The sequence below is a fragment of the Sinocyclocheilus grahami genome, unplaced genomic scaffold, assembly GCF_001515645.1.
Source record: "Sinocyclocheilus grahami isolate Dianchi unplaced genomic scaffold, SAMN03320097.WGS_v1.1 scaffold1036.1, whole genome shotgun sequence".
Classification (NCBI taxonomy): domain Eukaryota; kingdom Metazoa; phylum Chordata; class Actinopteri; order Cypriniformes; family Cyprinidae; genus Sinocyclocheilus; species Sinocyclocheilus grahami.
This window is the reverse complement of record NW_015506215.1, coordinates 77,165-98,050: the sequence shown is the minus strand read 5'-3', so window position 1 is coordinate 98,050 and position 20,886 is coordinate 77,165. Positions and strand designations below refer to the sequence as shown.

General features: G+C 38.2%; 1 protein-coding gene across 16 annotated transcripts in view; it reads left to right on the top strand.

Annotated features, from left to right (window-relative positions):
* Positions 1-20,886, top strand: part of caska (calcium/calmodulin-dependent serine protein kinase a) — a 196,313-nt gene that overhangs the window by 171,624 nt on the left and 3,803 nt on the right. For 5 of the 16 annotated variants that reach the window (XM_016251265.1, XM_016251266.1, XM_016251264.1 and 2 more), the window contains 11 exons: positions 1,363-1,410; positions 1,942-2,022; positions 4,460-4,648; positions 6,362-6,440; positions 6,857-6,942; positions 7,403-7,471; positions 8,209-8,277; positions 9,928-9,963; positions 11,558-11,596; positions 12,116-12,312; positions 12,558-12,673. In XM_016251265.1, the coding sequence (XP_016106751.1) occupies positions 1,363-1,410; positions 1,942-2,022; positions 4,460-4,648; positions 6,362-6,440; positions 6,857-6,942; positions 7,403-7,471; positions 8,209-8,277; positions 9,928-9,963; positions 11,558-11,596; positions 12,116-12,312; positions 12,558-12,673 (1,009 nt within the window). The remainder of the gene's footprint in view (positions 1-1,362; positions 1,411-1,941; positions 2,023-4,459; positions 4,649-6,361; positions 6,441-6,856; positions 6,943-7,402; positions 7,472-8,208; positions 8,278-9,927; positions 9,964-11,557; positions 11,597-12,115; positions 12,313-12,557; positions 12,674-20,886) is intronic. The other 11 variants (XM_016251272.1, XM_016251271.1, XM_016251281.1 and 8 more) reach the window with 6 other exon arrangements.

Genomic DNA, 20,886 nt, shown 5'->3' with positions numbered 1-20,886 from the left:
GAAAATGCATTTAGTTTGGTGAGCTTATCGGTCTGTTTGTTTGATGCGTGACTCTGTGTGCTTGCCTCAATGTTGGCTGAAGCATTTTACTCTCTCTCTCTCTCTCTCTCTCTCTCTCTCTCTCTCTCTCTCTCCCTTTCTCCCTCTCTCTCTCTCCCTCTCTCCTTTGCACAGAGACCAGTTCAAATTCTCACTAATAACACAAATAGACAGTCAATAGTTATGCTAATGGTTCTCTTTTGTCTTTAACAATAAATTAAAATATAGGCACAAACTACCCATTAATCCCAATTTCCAGTAACTTTACAAGCATTTAAAAAAATTCCTTGCTGGCTCTAAAGACTTAAAAGACATTGATCTAGCATTTCTCATAAACAACTGATGTAGCAATCTATTTTATAAATGTATGTTACTGATCTAATTTTATGTTTTTATTTGACCACATCATTTTTAATAAAAAAAACTCAAACTTCTGGTGAAACAACAACATGTTCTCTGGATAAGCATGCCAAACTTCTCCTTTTAGTCTGTGTAAAACCCGCACCTCCTCAATCTGCAAGCTTGCATTCAGTTTTGAATGCAGCCAAGACTACTTTCATTCCATCACGACTTGAAAAGCGATATTAAACTGCAGTTTCAAGAAGGGATTAATCCTCCACAAGTCAAAGTAAATTTTTTCTTGAAGCTGTTGTTTCACATTTACTTAAAGTTAGTAAATCAAAACTGATAATGACTTATTTTATAGCAGTTGCGTCAACAGAAGCATTCTGAGTATTTTGAATATGTCAACAAATCCTAACTTGGTGCTTCAGATAAGCTTGATCAAACAAATGTGCTAAGTTCCCATAAAGAGGTGAAAGTAATATCATTTTGAATAGTTCAAACCCATCTGCATACTCTAAGATAAAAATAGTAAGATTCAAACTAGTCTTGATGGTTGCTTCTGGTCACAAACTCCTTCAGTGGTCCTCTTGGTCCTGACCCCTCTAAAACAAGTATGTCTCAGTCACAAGTCACAAAACCTATAAAGCTCAATCCATTTCCTTTAGTATTGCACATCAAAAAGGTACTCAGGCCTGCTGGTGATTAAAGAGCTGTGCTCTCAAATAACCCTCCTTGGCCTCTTGCTTGTGATCACTGGCAATGGTGAAATGCTTAAGGATTATCCTCTTTGTATTGCTTAGAGCCAGCGGGGCGGAAACTAACCCATCACCTCTCACTGTTTTCCCAGAGAGACTGAAACTTGCGGAGGCGGCATAGTGCCTAACTCTTAAAAATTCAGCCTTCGACTCTGCTGCTTCTTACACAGACTATATGTATCAAATGTTATAAAACTTTCCTGTGTGTGTCTCTCATGCTAAGACCTCCGCCGAAGACGGGTCGAGCACGGCTTTGAAACATCTGGAATATGTAAGCTGCAGAAATTTTTTGTCCACTTATTTTTTTTACCACTTTTGTAGAACATGTGGAAATTTCTAGGATTCTTGTAAATGTCTGAGCTTTACATTTAGTGATGTTGACTGGCAGTGAGGGGCTGCCAGGTGGGTTTGACCATTGATTAGAGCTCATTAGAGATGATTAGTGTGGTTCAAAAGACGTCCAGGATCCGGCGCTCAGCATCATTCAGCGGGGAGTTGTGACATATCCGCAGTACTGTGCCAAATCACCCCCTCCCACCTGACCCGTCCCACCCCGCCAATGGAAGGTCCAAATGAGCCCAGACAGCGGTGCTGATTGGTCACATGGGGTCTAAGGGTCATGCCAGAAATGTTTGCGTGTGTGTGTCTCTTCTGATATATGATGTGTGGGGTCTCAGCAGTCCAGCTCAGAGTCGTGTTGCAGTGTACGAGATGAAAAAGCAACATCTTTACTTACTTCAAGAATTAAATAGCGTGGAGATGACAGCCTGAGGAAAAGCCTGATTACTCTGTCTGTCTGTAGGTACTGGAGGAGATTTCATGCTACCCGGAGAATGCAGACGCTAAAGAACTGAGACGGATTCTAACCCAGCCCCATTTCATGGTGAGTCACAGCAGCACAGTGCTAGTTCTGTTGTTAATCTCTTTACAGTACACCTTAAAGTCAACATGAAGTCTAAATGAACCATATTTACTTTCTTAATGCACTTCCTGGTCTTGTTGTGAATAATTAATTTGTGCATGTTATTCCTTGTAATATTTAATCAAAATGTTATACCTTGTTTTTCCTCTGAAACATTTTTTTTTTTATGCTGGCCTCACTTGTGTTGGCTATTTGATAAAATAGTAGCCAATAGCCCAATATCTTTTTAGTCATTGTTTTACTTTGGCTCTGGTTACATTGAGGTATGAATTGCCCACTTTTCACCATCTAATGGATTCCCACCCTAACTTTTAGTATACTGTTGGAAATACACTAACAATCAAAGTGTTTTTTTTATTATTAATAATTTCATTCAGCAACAACAATAAACTGACTAAAAATGACAGTAATGACATTTCAAAAAAATAAATGCTGTTCTTTTAAACTTTCTATTCATCAAAGCATCCTGAAAAAAAAATTGTATCATGGTTTTCCACAAAAGTATTAAGCAGCACAACTGTTTTCAACTGATACAGAAGTAACTTTAGGAATCTCAAAGTGATCCTCATTATCATTGTAGTGTCCGACTGCACTGCTAACATCATGAAGTGCTGTGAAACAACAAAAGTGGAGTCTTCAAGCTTGATAAAATTTCTGTCAGCAAAACTATCTTTGAGAGCTTAATTAGAGCACTTGTACTTCTTTATGAGGTTTTATGTGTTGGATCTATTTATTCCGGACGTTGTCTGCGGTCTTGATGTTTCACCATCTCAGACTTTGCATTGCTTTTTTGTAATCCTCTTCTGTAATCAATGAGATGTTTGTTAGTCATCTGTGTTCAGAGCATTATTTCTGTGTTTTTATCAGTGGGACAAACAACCTCATGACAGATGAAGCAGAGAGTTTGCCCTTCGCTCTAAACTGACTGTTTGTCAATAAGGTTCATCTAGAAGCTTAGTTGATTAAAGGTTCCATACTTTTTTTGGTGTCTAATTTTATTTTCAGGGGTTGTATAATGAGGAATAAAATCCTTGATCTTTCAAATAAAACAGAAAACATGTTCTAACTTTCAAAATTGAAACAACCTTTTCAGTCTAAAAAGACAATTTATTAATACTTTAATATGACATAATTGTACAGGTTTACCTTTCAGTCAGAGGTGATAGTGAGGGTGAGAATCGTTCGTAAGATTAAAAGTAGAAAAATAGGAAAATCTGATTCTGTGTGGGAGTCAAATAATGTTGCATGGAACTGAGTGAAATTAATTAAAATTGTCTCTGGCATGATCCAGACTGCATGGGACTTATTTGGGGGCTTTTTACATCATTTTTTTACTTCCACTTGAACTGGGGATTTACTACAGAACTGAGAAAAATAAAGAGGGAAGGGGTTAAAAAGGAGCTCATGCATGAGAAAACGAGACTGGGGTGATGTCAGCCTCACTAACTCTGAATGTCAGGTCAAGAGTGGGGGGATATGGGGCAGAAAAGAAAAAAAACACATGAGAGGAGGGAGTTACCAGCAGGTACTAGCTGTTGAATTCCAGCATGACATTGCCCTTGATGCTTTTCTCACACTCTCATAATTGCACACAAGATAGTAGGATGAGATGAGCTGGTGAGAAAAATTTACCTAATGTTACTGAAGTCTATTACATTTGATTTTTAGGAAGGCAGGCATCAGTCATAAAGCATGATAATAAACTAGATTTGTGCACTAACATTCAAATGTTTGGGGTCAGGTCAGTAAGATTTTTTTTTTTTTTTTAAATAAATTAATACTTTTAAACAGCAAGGATTTATTAAATTGATTAAAAAGTGACAGTAAATACTTTTATATTGATTGATTAAAAAAAAATCATTTTCAAATAAATGCTGTTCTTTTGAACTTTCTATTCATTAAAGAATCCTTAAAAATATATCACCGTTGCCACAAAGATATTAAGCAGCACAACTGTTTTCAACATTGATAACAATAAAAAAATGTTTCTTGAGCACCAAATCATCATATTAAAATGATTTCTTAAGGATCATGTGACACTGAAGACTTGAGTAATGGCTGCTGAAAATTCAGCTTTGCCATAACAGGAATATTTTACATTTTAAAATATATTTATATATAAATAGGAAACAGTTATTTTAAATTATAATCATATTTCAAGATATTTCTGATCATAATAAATACAGCCTTGGTGAGAATAAGAGACTTCTTTCAAAAAAATTAAAAATCTTACTGAAGCCAAACTTTTCCACAGTAGTGTAAACGTGAGGGTATTTGCACAGCTTGATGCCTTGATTGGTTACTAAAGCATTGTTCTATGATTGCTAAGGTGATGTGTATAAGATTATTTATTGTGTGCATGTGTGAAACTATCTCACTCTTTATCACTCTTTTTCAGGCCTTACTTCAGACTCATGATGTTGTGGCACATGAGGTATACAGTGACGAGGCGCTGAGGGTCACCCCACCCCCCACATCACCATATCTCAACGGAGACTCACCTGAGAGCACGAACGGAGACATGGACATAGAGAACGTTACACGAGTGCGCCTGGTTCAATTCCAGAAAAACACTGACGAACCGATGGTATGAGTTCACACATTTCCTGTACATGTACACACACATATACAGTATCTCACAGAAGTGAGTACACCCCTCACATTTTTGTAAATATTTTTTTATATCTTTTCATGTGACAACACTGAAGAAATGACACTTTGCTACAATGTAAAGTAGTGAGTGTACAGCTTGTATAACAGTGTAAATTTGCTGTCCCCTCAAAATAACTCAACACACAGCCATTAATGTCTAAACCGCTGGCCACAAAAGTGAGTACACCCCTAAGTCAAAATGTCCAAATTGGGCCCAATTAGCCATTTTCTCTCCCCGGTGTCATGTGACTCATTAGTGTTACTCACTCTCTGAGGATCTGAAAAAAATAATTGTTGCTGAGATGGCATAGGCTATAAGAAGATTGCCAAGACCCTGAAACTGAGTTGCAGCACGGTGGCCAAGACCATACAGCGGTTTAACAGGACAGGTTCCACTCAGAACAGGCCTCGCCATGGTCGACCAAAAAAGTTGAGTGCACGTGCTCAGCATCATATCCAGAGGTTGTGTTTGGGAAATAGACGTATGAGTGCTGCCAGCATTGCTGCAGAGGTTGAAGGGGTGGGGGGTCAGCCTGTCAGTGCTCAGAACATACGCCGCACACTGCATCAAATTGGTCTGCATGGCTGTCGTCCCAGAAGGAAGCCTCTTCTAAAGATGATGCACAAGAAAGCCCACAAACAGTTTGCTGAAGACAAGCAGACTAAGGACATGAATTGGTTCAGATGGTGTCAAGCGTGTGTGGCAGCAACCAGGTGAGGAGTACAAAGACAAGTGTCTTGCCAACAGTCAAGCATGGTGGTGGGAGTGTCATGGTCTGGGGCTGCATGAGTGCTGCCGGCACTGGGGAGCTACAGTTCATTGAGGGAACCATGAATACCAACATGTACTGTGACATACTGAAGCAGAGCATGATCCCCTCCCTTCGGAGACTGGGCCGCAGGGCAGTATTCCAACATGATAACGACCCCAAACACACCTCCAAGACGACCACTGCCTTGCTAAAGAAGCTGAGGGTAAAGGTGATGGATTGGCCAAGCATGTCTCCAGACCTAAACCTTATTGAGCATCTCAAGGTCTCTAACATCCACCAGCTCCGTGATGTCGTCATGGAGGAGTGGAAGAGGACTCCAGTGGCAACCTGTGAAGCTCTGGTGAACTCCATGCCCAAGAGGGTTAAGGCAGTGCTGGAAAATAATGGTGGCCACACAAATTATTGACACTTTGGGTCCAATTTGGACATTTTCACTTAGGGGTGTACTCACTTTTGTGGCCAGCGGTTTGAGGGGACAGCAAATTTACACTGTTATATAAGCTGTGTACACACTACTTTACATTGTAGCAAAGTGTAATTTATTCAGTGTTGTCACATGAAAATATATAATAAAATATTTACAAAAATGTGAGGGGTGTACTCACTTCTGTGAGATACTGTATAAACCTAAAGATTACATAGCATGAACATGACAACAGTTTCTAGTGGTCCACTTTCAAAGTGTGCAAATGCAAGCTCTGAACATCATATATCCTGTGTTTTGAGGCTTGGCACACATCTTGTCACCCTGAGCTGATGGTGGTGTTGATTAATCTATCACAGTGGTACATTTTATATCCACTTGTTAGTCAAACTTCCTGAAAGCTTCGTTCTCATCACTGTGGTTTTAAATGAGTTTGTGGGCACTGTTTCAGGGTATCACGTTGAAAATGAACGACCTGAACCATTGCATCGTGGCAAGAATAATGCATGGAGGAATGATCCACAGACAAGGTACATGCACCAGATGGTTTTTCCTTCAAAACTTCACCCAACACTGCCATCTTTCCTGTATTTCTCCTTTATCTGCATAAACACATGATGAATTAATAGGAAAGAGATGCAACCCATTATTCTTCACAAACCCCTCAACCCATATTGGGTTGCCACATGTGGCAGGCTTGAGGGCTTGTGCCGTCACCCCGTGATGGTCAGATTGCACAATCTCCTAGAACTTGGCAGAAACGTGATACTGATGTACAAGCATTTACCCACATACCACACACACATGCCATCAACAACTATCTCCTACATGCATGCAAGCGGGACAAGCCCATGCAGTTAATGTTGTCAAGTTTTCAATTTATGAAGGTTGTAAGACTAAGTGATGTGTATTGATGCATTTAAAATGTTGTTTTGTTGCAAATTAGGAACTTTGCATGTTGGAGACGAGATCCGGGAGATCAACGGCATAAGTGTAGCAAATCAAACGGTGGAGCAGCTTCAGAAGATGCTTGTGAGTAGGAACTTGTGTATTTTCAGCTCAAAAGTTACAATTTTGTTACCATTTTATCACCCTCAAGTTGTTTGAATTATGATTTTTATACTTTCATTGAGGTATCCAGCAAAATGTCCAGACTTACAGACCGCAACCAGTAAAGTGCACTAACTGTACCAACTGTAAAGTGGAATGAGTGTAATGTGAGGCATAAGCGTTGCAGTGCAGCTATCATGATTACAGTTAAATAAAACAAAAGACACATCTAAAATAACCAAGTTACATTGATTTCATTTTAAAAATCACTTAGATTAATGCAGATTAACACAGTCTACTTTTTCCATTCTGTGCCCATTTGTGTTTTATTGTCTACTTTTTCCAATTTTCCTTGAAAAAAAGAGCGATATGAGGATATATAGACATAATCCAGTAAAAATGCCCTTTTTTAATAATTTGCTTTTTGTTTTTCTGTTGACAGCGGGAAATGAGAGGCAGCATCACCTTTAAGATTGTGCCAAGCTACCGCACACAGCAGTCGCCCTGTGAGGTAATGGACACCGTGGCATTTGCACTGTCCTCTGCTCTGTCTCTGCCAGTCTCCTCTCTCTGCAGTGCTGTGGTTTGCCTCCCTGGCCTGTCGTGGCCTTTTGCGGTGGGGTTTGATTGGCGTGGATTCTTGTGTGACTAACTGCCTGCCTGATGGCTGCGTGTTAACGCTTTTCTCCCCAAAAGCCTCCATCCTGCCGGACCAAAAGGCCTGGCTCAGACACTACCGCACACCAATTTCACAACCAAGATACCGGAACCCTAGCTTACATATTACCGGTGTTGAGGGAAGTTTAGATGTACAATGTGAGAATGTTCACAGTCAGTGTTGCAGCATTATTTGCTATTTAAAAGTGAGTCTGTACCGTGCTGGTTACAGAAATAAATTTTTCATAACAGTCCCCTGCCGTAACACACTACTGAGAGGATGTTGAAATTAAAGTGGTCCGATTTCATTTGGAGTTCCTTCACACAGTAAATCTCTCAAGGAAGATGTTTACATTTAGGCAGTTCTGTTGGCTCCCCCTTCTGGTGGGAAGCTGCAATGCGGTCTGATGATCAAAACATGTTTGCTTTTGGTATCTGTAACATTACCATGCTTTTAAAATGTCTGTTTAATAACTTTAATCTCAAGCAAATCTTTTGGTTTCCCTTACATGATGTCCCCAATTTCTTACCGCAGTGTTGGCTAGTGTCCGTTTGCTCTGCTGTTTCGCTGACCTTTATATCTTATTACAGAAAGAATCCCCCTCCACCTCCAGACAGTCCCCTGCTAATGGCCATTCCAGCATTAACAGTTCTATCTTGGTAAGGATCCCAGGCAACCTCAAATAACGACCCCCTTCCCACCCCCAACAATCTCCTAATGTTGTTTGTGATTATTTCACCCCGTTCTTGCAGTCATACCCTCTTAATTTGCACCAAATGTTATTAAATTTGTGTAATGTCCAGTTTTATGGTTTTGTTTTGTTTTTCCAGATTGTTTTTATACATTTCGCTAGAATATTTTGACGAGCTCAATAAGCACAAATGCAAAGACTGAACAAGACAATGGCTAAGATCCATTGAACATAGTTTCCGTTATCTCAGTTCGCAAATTGGTGTGCTCTGTGCTGCTGTTGCTCTCTCACTCTGACTGCCAGTGTGAATACAGTGTGGGTTCCCAGGAACACTGTACAGGTGGACGTGGGATCTACTATTATACTTTTTAATTCCTCTTTGTTACCAGTGATGTATTGTGGCTGACAGCAAGCACAATGATTAGACCAAACTCAATGGAGGCATGCAAAGGATTCCTAGCATAAAAAGCATGCATACTTCTAACAAAATGCAGTGAGATCTACATTAGCACTGCATATGAACTAGGGGTGGGCGATAAAGAAGTTGACATGATAAATCAATATAAAAAATCAAATAATATGCATTTTGACTATTGTGTTGGGTACTATGTGGTCGAGAATGGGACTCCACTAAACCCTGTCCCTTTTAGTTACTATTATGCTGTCAAACTTTCCTACTAGTTAAGTTTGCAGAAAGTTTTGGGAAGTGGAATTAATTTATTTATGTATTTAGATATATTCTTTAAAAATATTCTAAGCAGAAAAAAAATTAATCAATAAAATACAAGTATTCAAATATTCAGATTAAATGTAAACATAAAATTACCGTAAGTACCGTAATACACAATAATAATTAATATTAATTTATTAAATGATTTCATTGAAATATTCTTGCAAAAAAATTAAAATAAATGTACAGTAAGCTGCTTTTGTTGCCTTTTCCTGCTTTTATGCTTGTTTACATAATTCTTTTTTCAGTAAAATTTAAATAAACTCGGTAAATATATATTTTGACCTGCCAAAATTTTAAATAACGTTTGCTAATATCGCCCACCCCTGCTTTAGACCCAGTGGGACCCACTTGGTGTTCTTCATAGAGGGGGGTTAGTCTCCACCTCGTGAACATGCTTGAATGGAGTAATGCTTGTTTACATAATTCTTTTTTCAGTAAAATTTAAATAAACTTGGTAAATATATATTTTGACCTGCCAAAATTTTAAATAACGTTTGCTAATATCGCCCACCCCTGCTTTAGACCCAGTGGGACCCACTTGGTGTTCTTCATAGAGGGGGGTTAGTCTCCACCTCGTGAACATGCTTGAATGGAGTATGATGCTGAAGCTGCTTGCTTGCTCCTTGCTTTCTTGTGTGTTGCTGTTCTGAGATTTACCCTCAACAGTTCTTCTTCTCTTTTAACAAATGAAGTAACTTTTGTGGTCCTCCTTTGTGGAGTTAGCATTGCCCCCAGTGGTTTTAACCAGATTTTTTGTTATGTTTTGTTGAATGTATATTTCTTTTAATTGTTATCGTTATTAATTGTTATTTAATTGTTTCATGAGTCCTGTCTTTCCTCTGTAAATGGTCAGTCTCTCTTTCACTGCTGGGCTTTGCTTTACAGGACTTGCCGTCAACCATCCAGCCAATAGGACGTCAGGTGAATAGAGCATCCATCAGTCTTAGCACCCTCTATTGACTAGCGCTTTTCCACACTGCTCTTGTGCTTGAGATTGAATGAACAAGTTAGTGATTCACCGCTATTAACATCCTGCTTTCTCTATCAGTTTTTGTACTAACACCATTCACCATTAGCTGCTCTACAGACAGACTTGGTTGTAGTGTTTTATATCATTGCACTTACTCAACAACAAGACTGTAAATGCAAAGATGTTATTTATGCTGTTTTTTTAAAAGTTTACATAAGTTTCAAGGGGATTATCGTTTTAACATTAATTTTTATTCTTACAGATGGGTTATTCTATGCGTTGAACCAGTTGAGAAAATATCAAGAACATGCTTTGAAATTAATTAAATGCAACTACTTAGTAGCATTTTACCTTTAGTCCATTTAAAAATAAATGTTTATTAAATGTTATTTTATTAATACATTTTTTATTCATATTTATTTAAGTTAAATTCTGTGTTGTGACGAGTATCCTCACAAAGAGTAGATTACACTAAAGATATGAAAAAGACAGTTTTCTCAAAAATACCCATTTGAACCAACTTTTTAGAAGTCATATCAACTCCAAGACAACTATTATTCAGACCCTGTTAGACGTTTAGCTTAGGGAAAAAAAAATTGGACATATGTGACCCTGGACCACAAAACCAGTCATAAGGGTACATTTTTCGAAATTGAGATTTATACATCATCTGAAAGCTGAATAAATAAGCTTTCCATTGATGATTGTTAGGATAGGACAATATTTGGCCCGAGATACAACTATTTGAAAATCTGGAATCTGAGGGTGCAAAAAAATTTAAATACTGAGAAAATCGCCTTTAAAGTTGTTGAAATTAAGTTCTTAGCAATGCATATTACTAATCAAAAATTAAGTTTTGATATATTTACAGTAGGAAATTTACAAAATATCTTCATGGAACATGATCTTTACTTAATATCCTAATGATTTTTGGTATAAAAGAAAAATCAATAATTTTGACCCATACAATGTGTTTTTGGCTATTGCTACAAATATACCCCAGCGACGTAAGACTGGTTTTGTGGTCCAGGGTCACATATTAGATTGGTGAGTCTGTCTTATCCTAACCCCATGTAGTCTCATGCTTTTCTACTTGCCCTGGGCTACAGAGTGGTGTGTGTTTCCTCTTACATCCATCTAAATTACCCTGCAAATCATCAAAGCTGATCAGAGAGCCCATCACAGTTTGTTCTTCTAATCTCTAGTCCTTGCCTTTAAGAATCGTGTCCTAATAGGATGAGACGTAGAAAGGGAGACATATAATCAGCAGAGGGCGCCATCTGCCAGCATGGGTCCATCTGTGTTGGCTGAAGTGCATCACTGAGTGCTGGAAATGATCTGCTATGTTACAAGTGATGAGAACAGAGTGATATATATGACTGATATCTCCACCCTGCTTTGTTCCTTTTTTATCAACCCATAACTTTTCTGAACATTAGCTTTATAGCTGCATTCTTCATCTCACCAACCCCAGTAACAGTGCCGTATTAATGCCACCACAGTGCCGTGATATTGCATGATGTTTGTAATACTCTCATGCCATAGATCTCCAGACCTCCAATCAAGGATACATTTTCCATAAAGGTAAGATTTTAAAGAATGAGCCCAACCCACTGCTCTGAAAAAATGTTTTGTAACCATTTAAGTCCAAATGTAGCAAGGACTCAAGAACAATTACATCACCAGTGCGATTCTTGGAAAATATAACGTTAAATTTGATTTTTGCAATGTTTGTACTTAAAGGCCCCTTTCAGTCAATTCAATGTCATTTATTTTTAATCCAGGAGTCACACACCACTCTACCCTCAGACTGCAGTTCAGTACCCAACTGCACTAAAGGTCCAGCAAGGACTCATAACTCACTCTCATGCATACTTACATGCATCATCTGTTTGCCAACATGCTCAGTTTTCATACCGTGCTGCTTCAGCCAAGCATGCCTATCATCTCAACCGAAACCTGATCTCCACTTGTACCTTGACCTCCAGTTGCACCTTAACCTCCTCTTGTACCCTGACCTCCTCTATCAGTCAGTCCATTCCTGTGCTGTGTCTGTGCCACTGTAGGGTTTTTCTGACTTCAACTGATTATGGCTTTTCTCAGATCTATGTACGGGCACAGTTCGAGTATGATCCAGTGAAGGATGACCTCATCCCCTGTAAAGAGGCAGGGATTCGCTTCAGGGTGGGTGACATAATCCAGATTATCAACAAAGATGACCATAACTGGTGGCAAGGCAAACTGGAAAACACCAAGAATGGCACAGCAGGACTGATTCCCTCACCTGAACTTCAGGAGTGGTGAGTTAGGTTCTTTCCTAGAGCATAGTGACCACTTCAATCGTTTCTTTTGTTTGTATGATGAAAACCAGAAGATTGTGATTGGCTGCTGCTGAGGGGTAGAGGGAAAGAAGATACAGTACAACGCAAGTCGCTCGCAATACAATTTAAAAGCACTCGAAGATGTGCTATCATCAAGGCTAACAGATATGCTGCACACTAACAACATGTTCATCTAATTGTTTCTTTTGTTTGTTTTATTCTAGGCGGGTTGCCTGTATAGCCATGGAGAAAACCAAGCAAGAACAGCAGGCAAGCTGTACTTGGTTTGGCAAGAAAAAAAAGCAGTACAAAGACAAATACCTAGCAAAGCACAATGCAGGTAGAGTTTTCGATGGGCTTTCTGCACCTTCCCTCTCTCTTCATACAGACAATAGCTAGATTTTGGTCGATCAGCTCTTCCTTATTGGAGATCTAATTAGTCATCTTTATGTCCCCCGTAAGCAAGAGTCAAATCGAATAGGCTTCTAACACTGATGTGGGTGTATGACATCACAAAAAATAGCAGCTCTCAGGGAGATGTAAACAAGTATTGATTAATGATAAACATTCACTTTTAAGAACTTTGCTGCCTTTTTAGCAAATGTTTGTCAAGATAAGTATGTAAAACACTATAGGGTCATTCATAAAATGACTGCCTTTTCTACTTAGAAGTAAATTAATATATAATATAAATCAATATATTATTCAACATTTATCTGATAGAATGCATAGGATCTTATAAAAATGTAATACGATTTTTATGCATTCTACCAGATAAATGTTGCATTGTGCCATTAATCAAAATAAATATATTTTATTATAAAAATTGCACAGTATATAACATACATATATTGTTTTATATTATATATTAATTTATTTAGCTTGTGGTATATGTATGCAGTATATTCTGAAGTTTGGGGTCAGTAAGATAAAAAAAAAACTTCTATTTGCCAAAATTCTATGGTGTGCTAGAAAAGATTTCTATTAAAAAATACAGTTCTTTTGAATTTTCCTAAAAGATGTATTGTAATATATATATTAACATAGAAAATTGTAATAATATTTCACAATTTTTTTTATCAAATAAAAGAGACCTTTAAAAAACCTTTAAAAACAAACTTACCAACCCCAAACTTTTGAACAGTAGTGACTGTCTTCGGAAAGACAAATTTTTAATTTGACATTTATTACAAGTATTGTAAATTGAAATTACACTCTTAAAATGACACACTTTTCAAAAAGAGAATTTAATGCTGGTATTTGAATGAATAAATATCTACTTTTTAATTATGATTGGTTTACTATACAAAAATATTAGTAACAGGATTGGCATATTTAGATTAGTCCATTACTGACAAACATATCAAAGCAAAAAATAAAGTAATAAAAAGAGGCTCATACGAGATCCACTTTATAGAATGACCTGGTAAATTATTCTCTTTGTTGATGATCAAATGCTAGAATTGACTGTTTGTTTTTAATACATCATTACTGTTGTCAGATACTCATATGATCAGAAGCACAAGAGAACACTGTTGTTGATGGCTATTGCTAACACTGTCAGGAAGAATGCATATATGTCTTTTTTACATCAGTGACAGTCTATAATTAGTATTATGTTTATATTAGTTCCTGCTTTTCAGAGACAGCAGACTTTACCCTCATGGGATGGTTGTCAGCAGTTGTTGCTAGCAACATCTTCATTGAATGATTCAAACTAGTTTAGAGGCTGTAGGGAGTGTCTCTGTGTGTCTAGTGGTAGGTATGGGCAGGTAACAGGGCCCTGTGCTGTCTAGCTCAAATAACCCGAGGTCCTGACTGCAGCATTTCCACAAATAGCAGGGTGACTTGTGCCAATACATAGCCAAGTAGCTGTGTGTGATTCTGCCTGCTGTTCCCTGACCAAACAGTCCCTTAAGAGTCTTTCATTTTGCTTCAAGTACCAAAGGGGCTCATTAAAGCCAGCCACAGTGGAAACCTGGGTCGTTATCACTGATGAGCACACCTGCATATATATATATATATACCACTCTGCAACAAGTGTGTTTATGTGTGTGTTCTCACGGGGAATGCAAAGCCATAAGTGAGATGCCCATGTTTTTCGTAATAGTGTATGGTTGCTGGGAAAGGGCCAGGGGAGAGAAAAAGTGGCTTTACTATGGGTAACTCATATGTCATGGTGAAGTTCATGTGTTCATCATGGCTTCAGGTCTAAACAGACACACAGCCTCCACAGATGCACCTGTGTATGTGCTCTCGGATGTACTCCTCCTGCTTTTAGATATACTGTGACTGGATGCAAATTTTACGATCTCTATATAAATTGATCCTGACACTATGAAAGGCAGCAATTACATGATCTCGTTAGAAGCATGGTGAACCCCACCGCTTTTAACATCTTATATAAGCGAGTCATTTAGGTCCTGCTTCAGTCTGCAGTACTAGCTATCACAGGGTCAGGTTACTACCTTCTAACACACAGGATGTTAAATGATGCCATCGTTCCTTCTTGTCAAGATCTCCCCAGTGGTGTGGAATAGTTTAAAGGTGAGCTTCCCAAAAGGTGGATTTGTTAGTTCAGACTGTAGACACAGTGACGATGACTCCACTGAATCATAAAGCCAGAAACTCATTCTGTGCAAGTATGTCAATTCAAACTCTTCTAGCTACACAACCTTGATTTTGCATTGTTGCATTATGCAGTGTTTCTGAACACAGTTTATAATGCAGGTAAACTACCATTCCAAAGTTTGAGGTCTGTAAGATTATTATTTTTTTAATTACAAAGAAATTAATGCTTTTATCCAGAAAGGCATATTAAATTAATCAAAAGTGACAGTACAACTTTTTATAATAGAAATATTTCTTTTGCAAATCAATGCTGTTTTTTTAGCTGGAATCCTATCACGGTTTATACAAAATTAATAATAATAATAATTAATAATTTGTTACATTTATATAGTGCTTTTCTTGGTACTCAAAATGCTTTACATGAAAGGGGGGGAATCTCCTCAACCACCACCAATTAAGCAGCACAACTGTTTTAAACATTAATAATAATAAGAAATGTTTCTTTAGCACCAAATCAGCATATTAGAATGATTTCTAAAGGATGATGTGACACTAAAGACTGGAGTAACGGCTGCTGAAAAATCAGTTTTGACATCACAGGAATAAATGGTGTTTTAGAATGTATTAAAACAGAAAACAGTCATTTTAAATTATAATATTTCACAGTATTTTTGTTTTTACTGTATTTTTTATCAAATAAATGTAGCCTTGATTTATCATTGTACTAATGGCAAAGTAAATTTTTGAAATATTTTTTGTATTATTATTTCATTAATATTCCCCCTCAAAACTACACTCACTGGTACATCTTTCTAGTATCGAGTTGGACCCCCTTTTGCCTTAATTCTTTGTGGCATAGATTCAGCTGTCTTGTGCGGTTAAGTTCATCTACTAGTGTCATGGCAGTTGGTTTGAACACAGTTATACTGAGAAAGTTAAAGTTGTTTCAATGTTTAGTTAACAATGTTTAAAAAATATGTTGGCCAAGCATTTAAATCTGCATTTTCCTACTTGCATCAAATGTTTCTGGCCTAAGGAGGCCCAACGGTAGATCTGATCAGATCTGGGCCGCTGGAATCACAGTGTTCTCTGAGCACCCAATCACTTAGGTGATCAAATAGGCTGTGTTGAGCACAGCCCCCTCAGCCATCAGCGGCGGGGAGCGCAGATCAGACATAATCCCTCCTGAGCCCAGTGCCCCAATTTACTGAGTCTGATTTGAGCTCACTCAAGCCTGTGTTATACTTTCCGCGTGCGTGAGTCTGCTAGGGTCCGCTATGGTCTGCATGACGTAAAAATCGTCATCGGAGAGTGTGCGCGGAGGCTCTGCGCGAACATCCGCGTGCCTCCCATTTTTTGTGTAGGCTACAAAAGCACCAACTGCAGTGTTGCCAATTTGGGGATTTTGTCACCAAATTTAGCTACCTTCTCATTGTAGCTGCGACATTTTTTTTTTTTTTTTTGCGACAAGGAGCTATTTTAGCTATATTTCAATAAAAATAGCGATTTTTTGGGAGATTTTTTATTTTTTCCTTGGCCACACCCTGCCGTAGGCCCGTGACCTCTCACGTTTGCTCTCAATCATGCCAACAGGTGCGTTTGACTTCATGCAGCACTGCGCAGACCGATCGGTGGCTGACTTGAAGCAGTGCATGCCGGTTAGAAATTTAGTCCAACTTGAACCGACGCCACGTCACTGTCACGTGTGGCATCAATGTACCGCGATAGCTTTTCGAGAGCAGCCGGCTCACTCAGCTGGCGCAGCTTTTTCAGAGTGGCTGCAGGAGTGCTGATGATGACACTGCTGTTTCACGATTGGCCAAATTCACCACATGACAACAATGACGTGTGTTTCTAACATCTTCAAATCCAATACTGCTCATAAATCTGTGTTTTTAGAACAGTAAAAGCTTTTTTACTGTAGTCGCAATGTTATATTGAGTCATGTTTATCATGAAAGCATGACTAGTATTTAAATAGTATATATTTACGTTGAACTTTACTCTTGAACAGATGGCACCAGCCAGATGTACAATAACTGTGGGCAATTGTTTGTTCACGTTTGTTTACTGTTCAAGCCTATCTACTGCGCATGTATGGAACACGTCCGCGGAGCGGACCATCAGCGTATGCTTTTGGAAGTATAAATACAAGTAGTCCGCGTCCGTGTACGCATCTGGATTGCTCATGCGGAAAGTATAACAGGCTTTAGCCAGTGAGGCAGGAAATGGGACTCTTTGGGGTATTACGGCCTTTTTTCAGGTCTCGTCCAAATTCCTCCAAGATTGTTTAATTGTCTAAAACTGTTTTGATTTTGTGGGGTTTGTCTAAGGCAAGGAGCTTTGTTACAGTTGTGCTTTGGGCTTTTCCAGCTATAATGTGCAGGTTCAGATCAGGTTAGGAATGGAAATAGGAAGCATATGTTTGGGGGATTTTCCAATAGGAAGCAGTTTGTAAGGGCTTGTCCTTCACAAGGAGAATTTCATCTTTGCGAGACAAAAAAACAACATTGCACCAACAAGCTTATAAAGAAAATAGACCTCTATTTAAAGAGGTGTGTATCTACAGGCCAGGAAGTGCTTCTCTCAGTTATGTGTGAAAGCAGAAGGGGGTCAGTTGTGGCTTAGCTCAATGTGTGTACAGTTTTGATGTCCTGTTAGCCCCTCCCTTTACTCTGTTCAATCCTAGTAATTTTAGCATTGACACATCATCTAAATCCACTTTTCATTGTATCATTAAAAACCTACTAGATTATGTTTGTTTTTATTTTGTCTCTGCTTGTTTTTTGTTTTGGGATCAGTAGGTTTTTTTTTTTTTTTTTAATTAATGTTTTTATAAATCAAGGCTACTTTAAAATGATCAAAAGTGACAGTGAAGACACTTAGTGTTACAAAATATTTATATTTAAAATAAATGCTGTTTTTGAGGAATCTTTAAAAAAAGAAGTATCTTTATGCAGCACCATTAACTTGAAAAGGTTAGATTTGAACCCTAACCCCACCACCATGACTTTTTCTTCTTTCCTTTTTTTCCCTTTCACCCCATACCTTTATTTGTGTTAAGATGGTAACGTATATGTCCAAATATAATTGTACATGATACCCGTTAAGAGAAAACTAATTTTGTTGGAATTTTCTGTGCCAAATTTAGAAAACTAAGTCGTAGTATCATGGTTTCCACAAAATTAAACAGTTTTCAATATTGATCCTATGTTTGTTTCTTGAGCACCAAATCAGTATAATAGGGCAATTTCTAAAGGATCATGTGACAGTGAAGACTGGAGTAATAGCTGCTGAAAATTCAGCTTTGCCATCACAGGAATTCTATTTTAAAATACATCAATGTAGCAAACAATTCTTATAAATTGTAATATTTCACAATATTTTTTCTGCATTTTTGATCAAATAAATTTAGCCTTTGTGAGGATGAGACTTTTTTCAAAAACAAAATCTTACAGAGCCCAAATTTTGGAACTTTAATGTATACATGCATGAACACTGAAGGAGGTGAGTTTGGTGGTGGACACTTGAATTGTCCTTCTAAGAAACCACCTAGCAACATTCTAGTAACCATATAGCAAGGAGAGCTGTAATGATACAGATGGATGGTAGAAATGTGTCAGCCAGTAGAGATTTTGCTTTGCTTATTCTGTGGTAGACATGACTATCACTATCATTTGTTAAGAATAATATGATCTGTTGGTTTGTGTGACAAGTTCAGAAAAAATAATAATTAAATAATATTATGTAGCTTTTATCTGAAAAGTTTTTAATTCACTGGATTATGAATTGGCATTACCACATGATTATGTAATATATACACATGTCCACATATGTCATAATGTATAGCATTGCTGTAATAGAACATTATTCATACTGTGACCGCAAATTATAATACTTTGGCAGATTATCAGAAAAACCTCTTAATTCCACACTTTAATTGCAGCTTTCAGGTTCCAGCCTTGATATGCAAGTGCATTGCTGTGAATGTCAGAGACATGTTTCATTGTTCAGAGCAGCGCCGTCTCGCATGCTCTGAAAGTGCCCCATCCAGAGCAGCCCGAGCTCACGGATGGCCATCATGTCTCTGTGCTTCGAGCATCACAGCTTTGGGCGTGCTTGTTGTTGTGTTTGTTTACTGATGTTCTGTTAACTGAGCCATAACTCAATGACCCCCTCTCCCCTGTCCATTTTACATGCTGTCTATCTACCAATGGCCTCTGTGCATGTAAGTAACTGTGTTGCTGTGCCATACAGCCTCTGTGCTTAATTCTCTCTTTCTCTGTTTGTCTCTGTCTCACTCAATGCCTTTGCTGTGGTGATTTTATTAACCCCGAAACCATCTTTGCCTATTAGCAACCTCCATTTTTCTCAATCAACAGAACAAAGATATTTTTTTGATGTTTGTGTGGTATTCGTGGTTTACTTTGTGTTGTGCTTTGTGTTTTTAGTTTATTTTAAAGTCTGTATTCTCTGAACCCTGTGCACCTATATCCACTGATCCACAGTACAACATGAGGCTTCTCTGTGTGCAAATCCATTAAACATCCTACATATATAGAGCTGCATGCTCAAGGTCAAGCGAAAGAGGTGCATGAATCATTTAAGGCATCTATTCAGAGAGGGAGATGAGTGCTGAAATCACATTTCACGTGGAAATGACACAGATGGCTCACGTTTCCCACTGCCAAGTCAACTCATCGTCTCCTGCACACACCAATGCTGTCTCCCCCAAAACACCCCCGCATGCACACTGCAGCCAGTTTTACTCATTATGCAAACGAAACACTGTGGTAGAAAAGGCTAAGTGATATAGCTTTATGGAAGTTCACAATAGCAATAAATGATACTTTGTTCTTTAGTGCAGTCGTATTTCAGAGGAATCATCGTTTTAGCCCATCAGACGTTTTCTCATTTTTATGCTAGCATTACTAATGATAGTATCTAACTGTGAAAATTAACAGGTGTCTGTTTCATGCTGCTTTTTTTCCCATTCATAGTGACCAAAAAAATGAAAAAAGCACTATAGAAGTAGTCCATGCAACAATCATGGCTTTGTGTGATGACTGAAATCTAATTGATAATCATCATCTTCTTAATTCTCCTTTGCACATTCACTATACATTTTGTTGGATAAATATACTTCTGTTCAAAAATTAGGAGGCCGTAAGATATATTAGAATGATTTCTGAAGTAGTGGCTGCTAGAAATTCAGGTTTGCCATCAAATAAATAAATTACATTTTAGAGTGCTTTCACACCTAGCCTGTTGTTTCGGAACCTGGCGCGTTTCCCCCCTCATCCTAGCTCGGTTCGTTTGGGCATATGCAATCGCGCTCGGATCCACTCCAAAACAATCGGTCCGAGATCGCCTGAACGAGGTGGTCTCGGGCTCGATTGAAAACGAACTCTGGAGCGGTTCGGTTGTAGTGAGAAAGCAATCAAATCCAACGGACCAACGAACCAGGCTATATCACAATTTATGATGGGTAATTACTTAAGTTCCGTGAAAAGCATTAGCTTTGTTGTTTTGCTAATACCTCAAAATGAACCTGTGAATGTCTGTGGGTGAGCACGTCTTTGCCAGTCAAAAATCAAAGCGCACTTTTTTATTTTATAAGGCCGTCTTATTGCTCTTCTTTGTAGTAGGTGCGTTTTAAAAATGTTTTCCCAATCAATCCTAGACTCCTGCTCAAAATGATAAATTATTATAAGGACAGCTACAAAACAACAACAACGATAAGCCCGCGAAGGTGTTATCGTTCCATCCTGACAGATGACATGCGTGACAGCTAGTGGAATCCCGGAAAATAAACCGTGGAACTTTGACCAATGAGACAACAGTTTACTCGCGCGTGACTTGTATTAACAAATTTGGTCCGTTTAGAAAGTTTGCCATGTGAAAGCTAACCGCACCAAGAATAAAAAGCAACATTGTAATAATTTTAATCCCTGTTTCAGTACGAAGCAATCAATCTACAGGT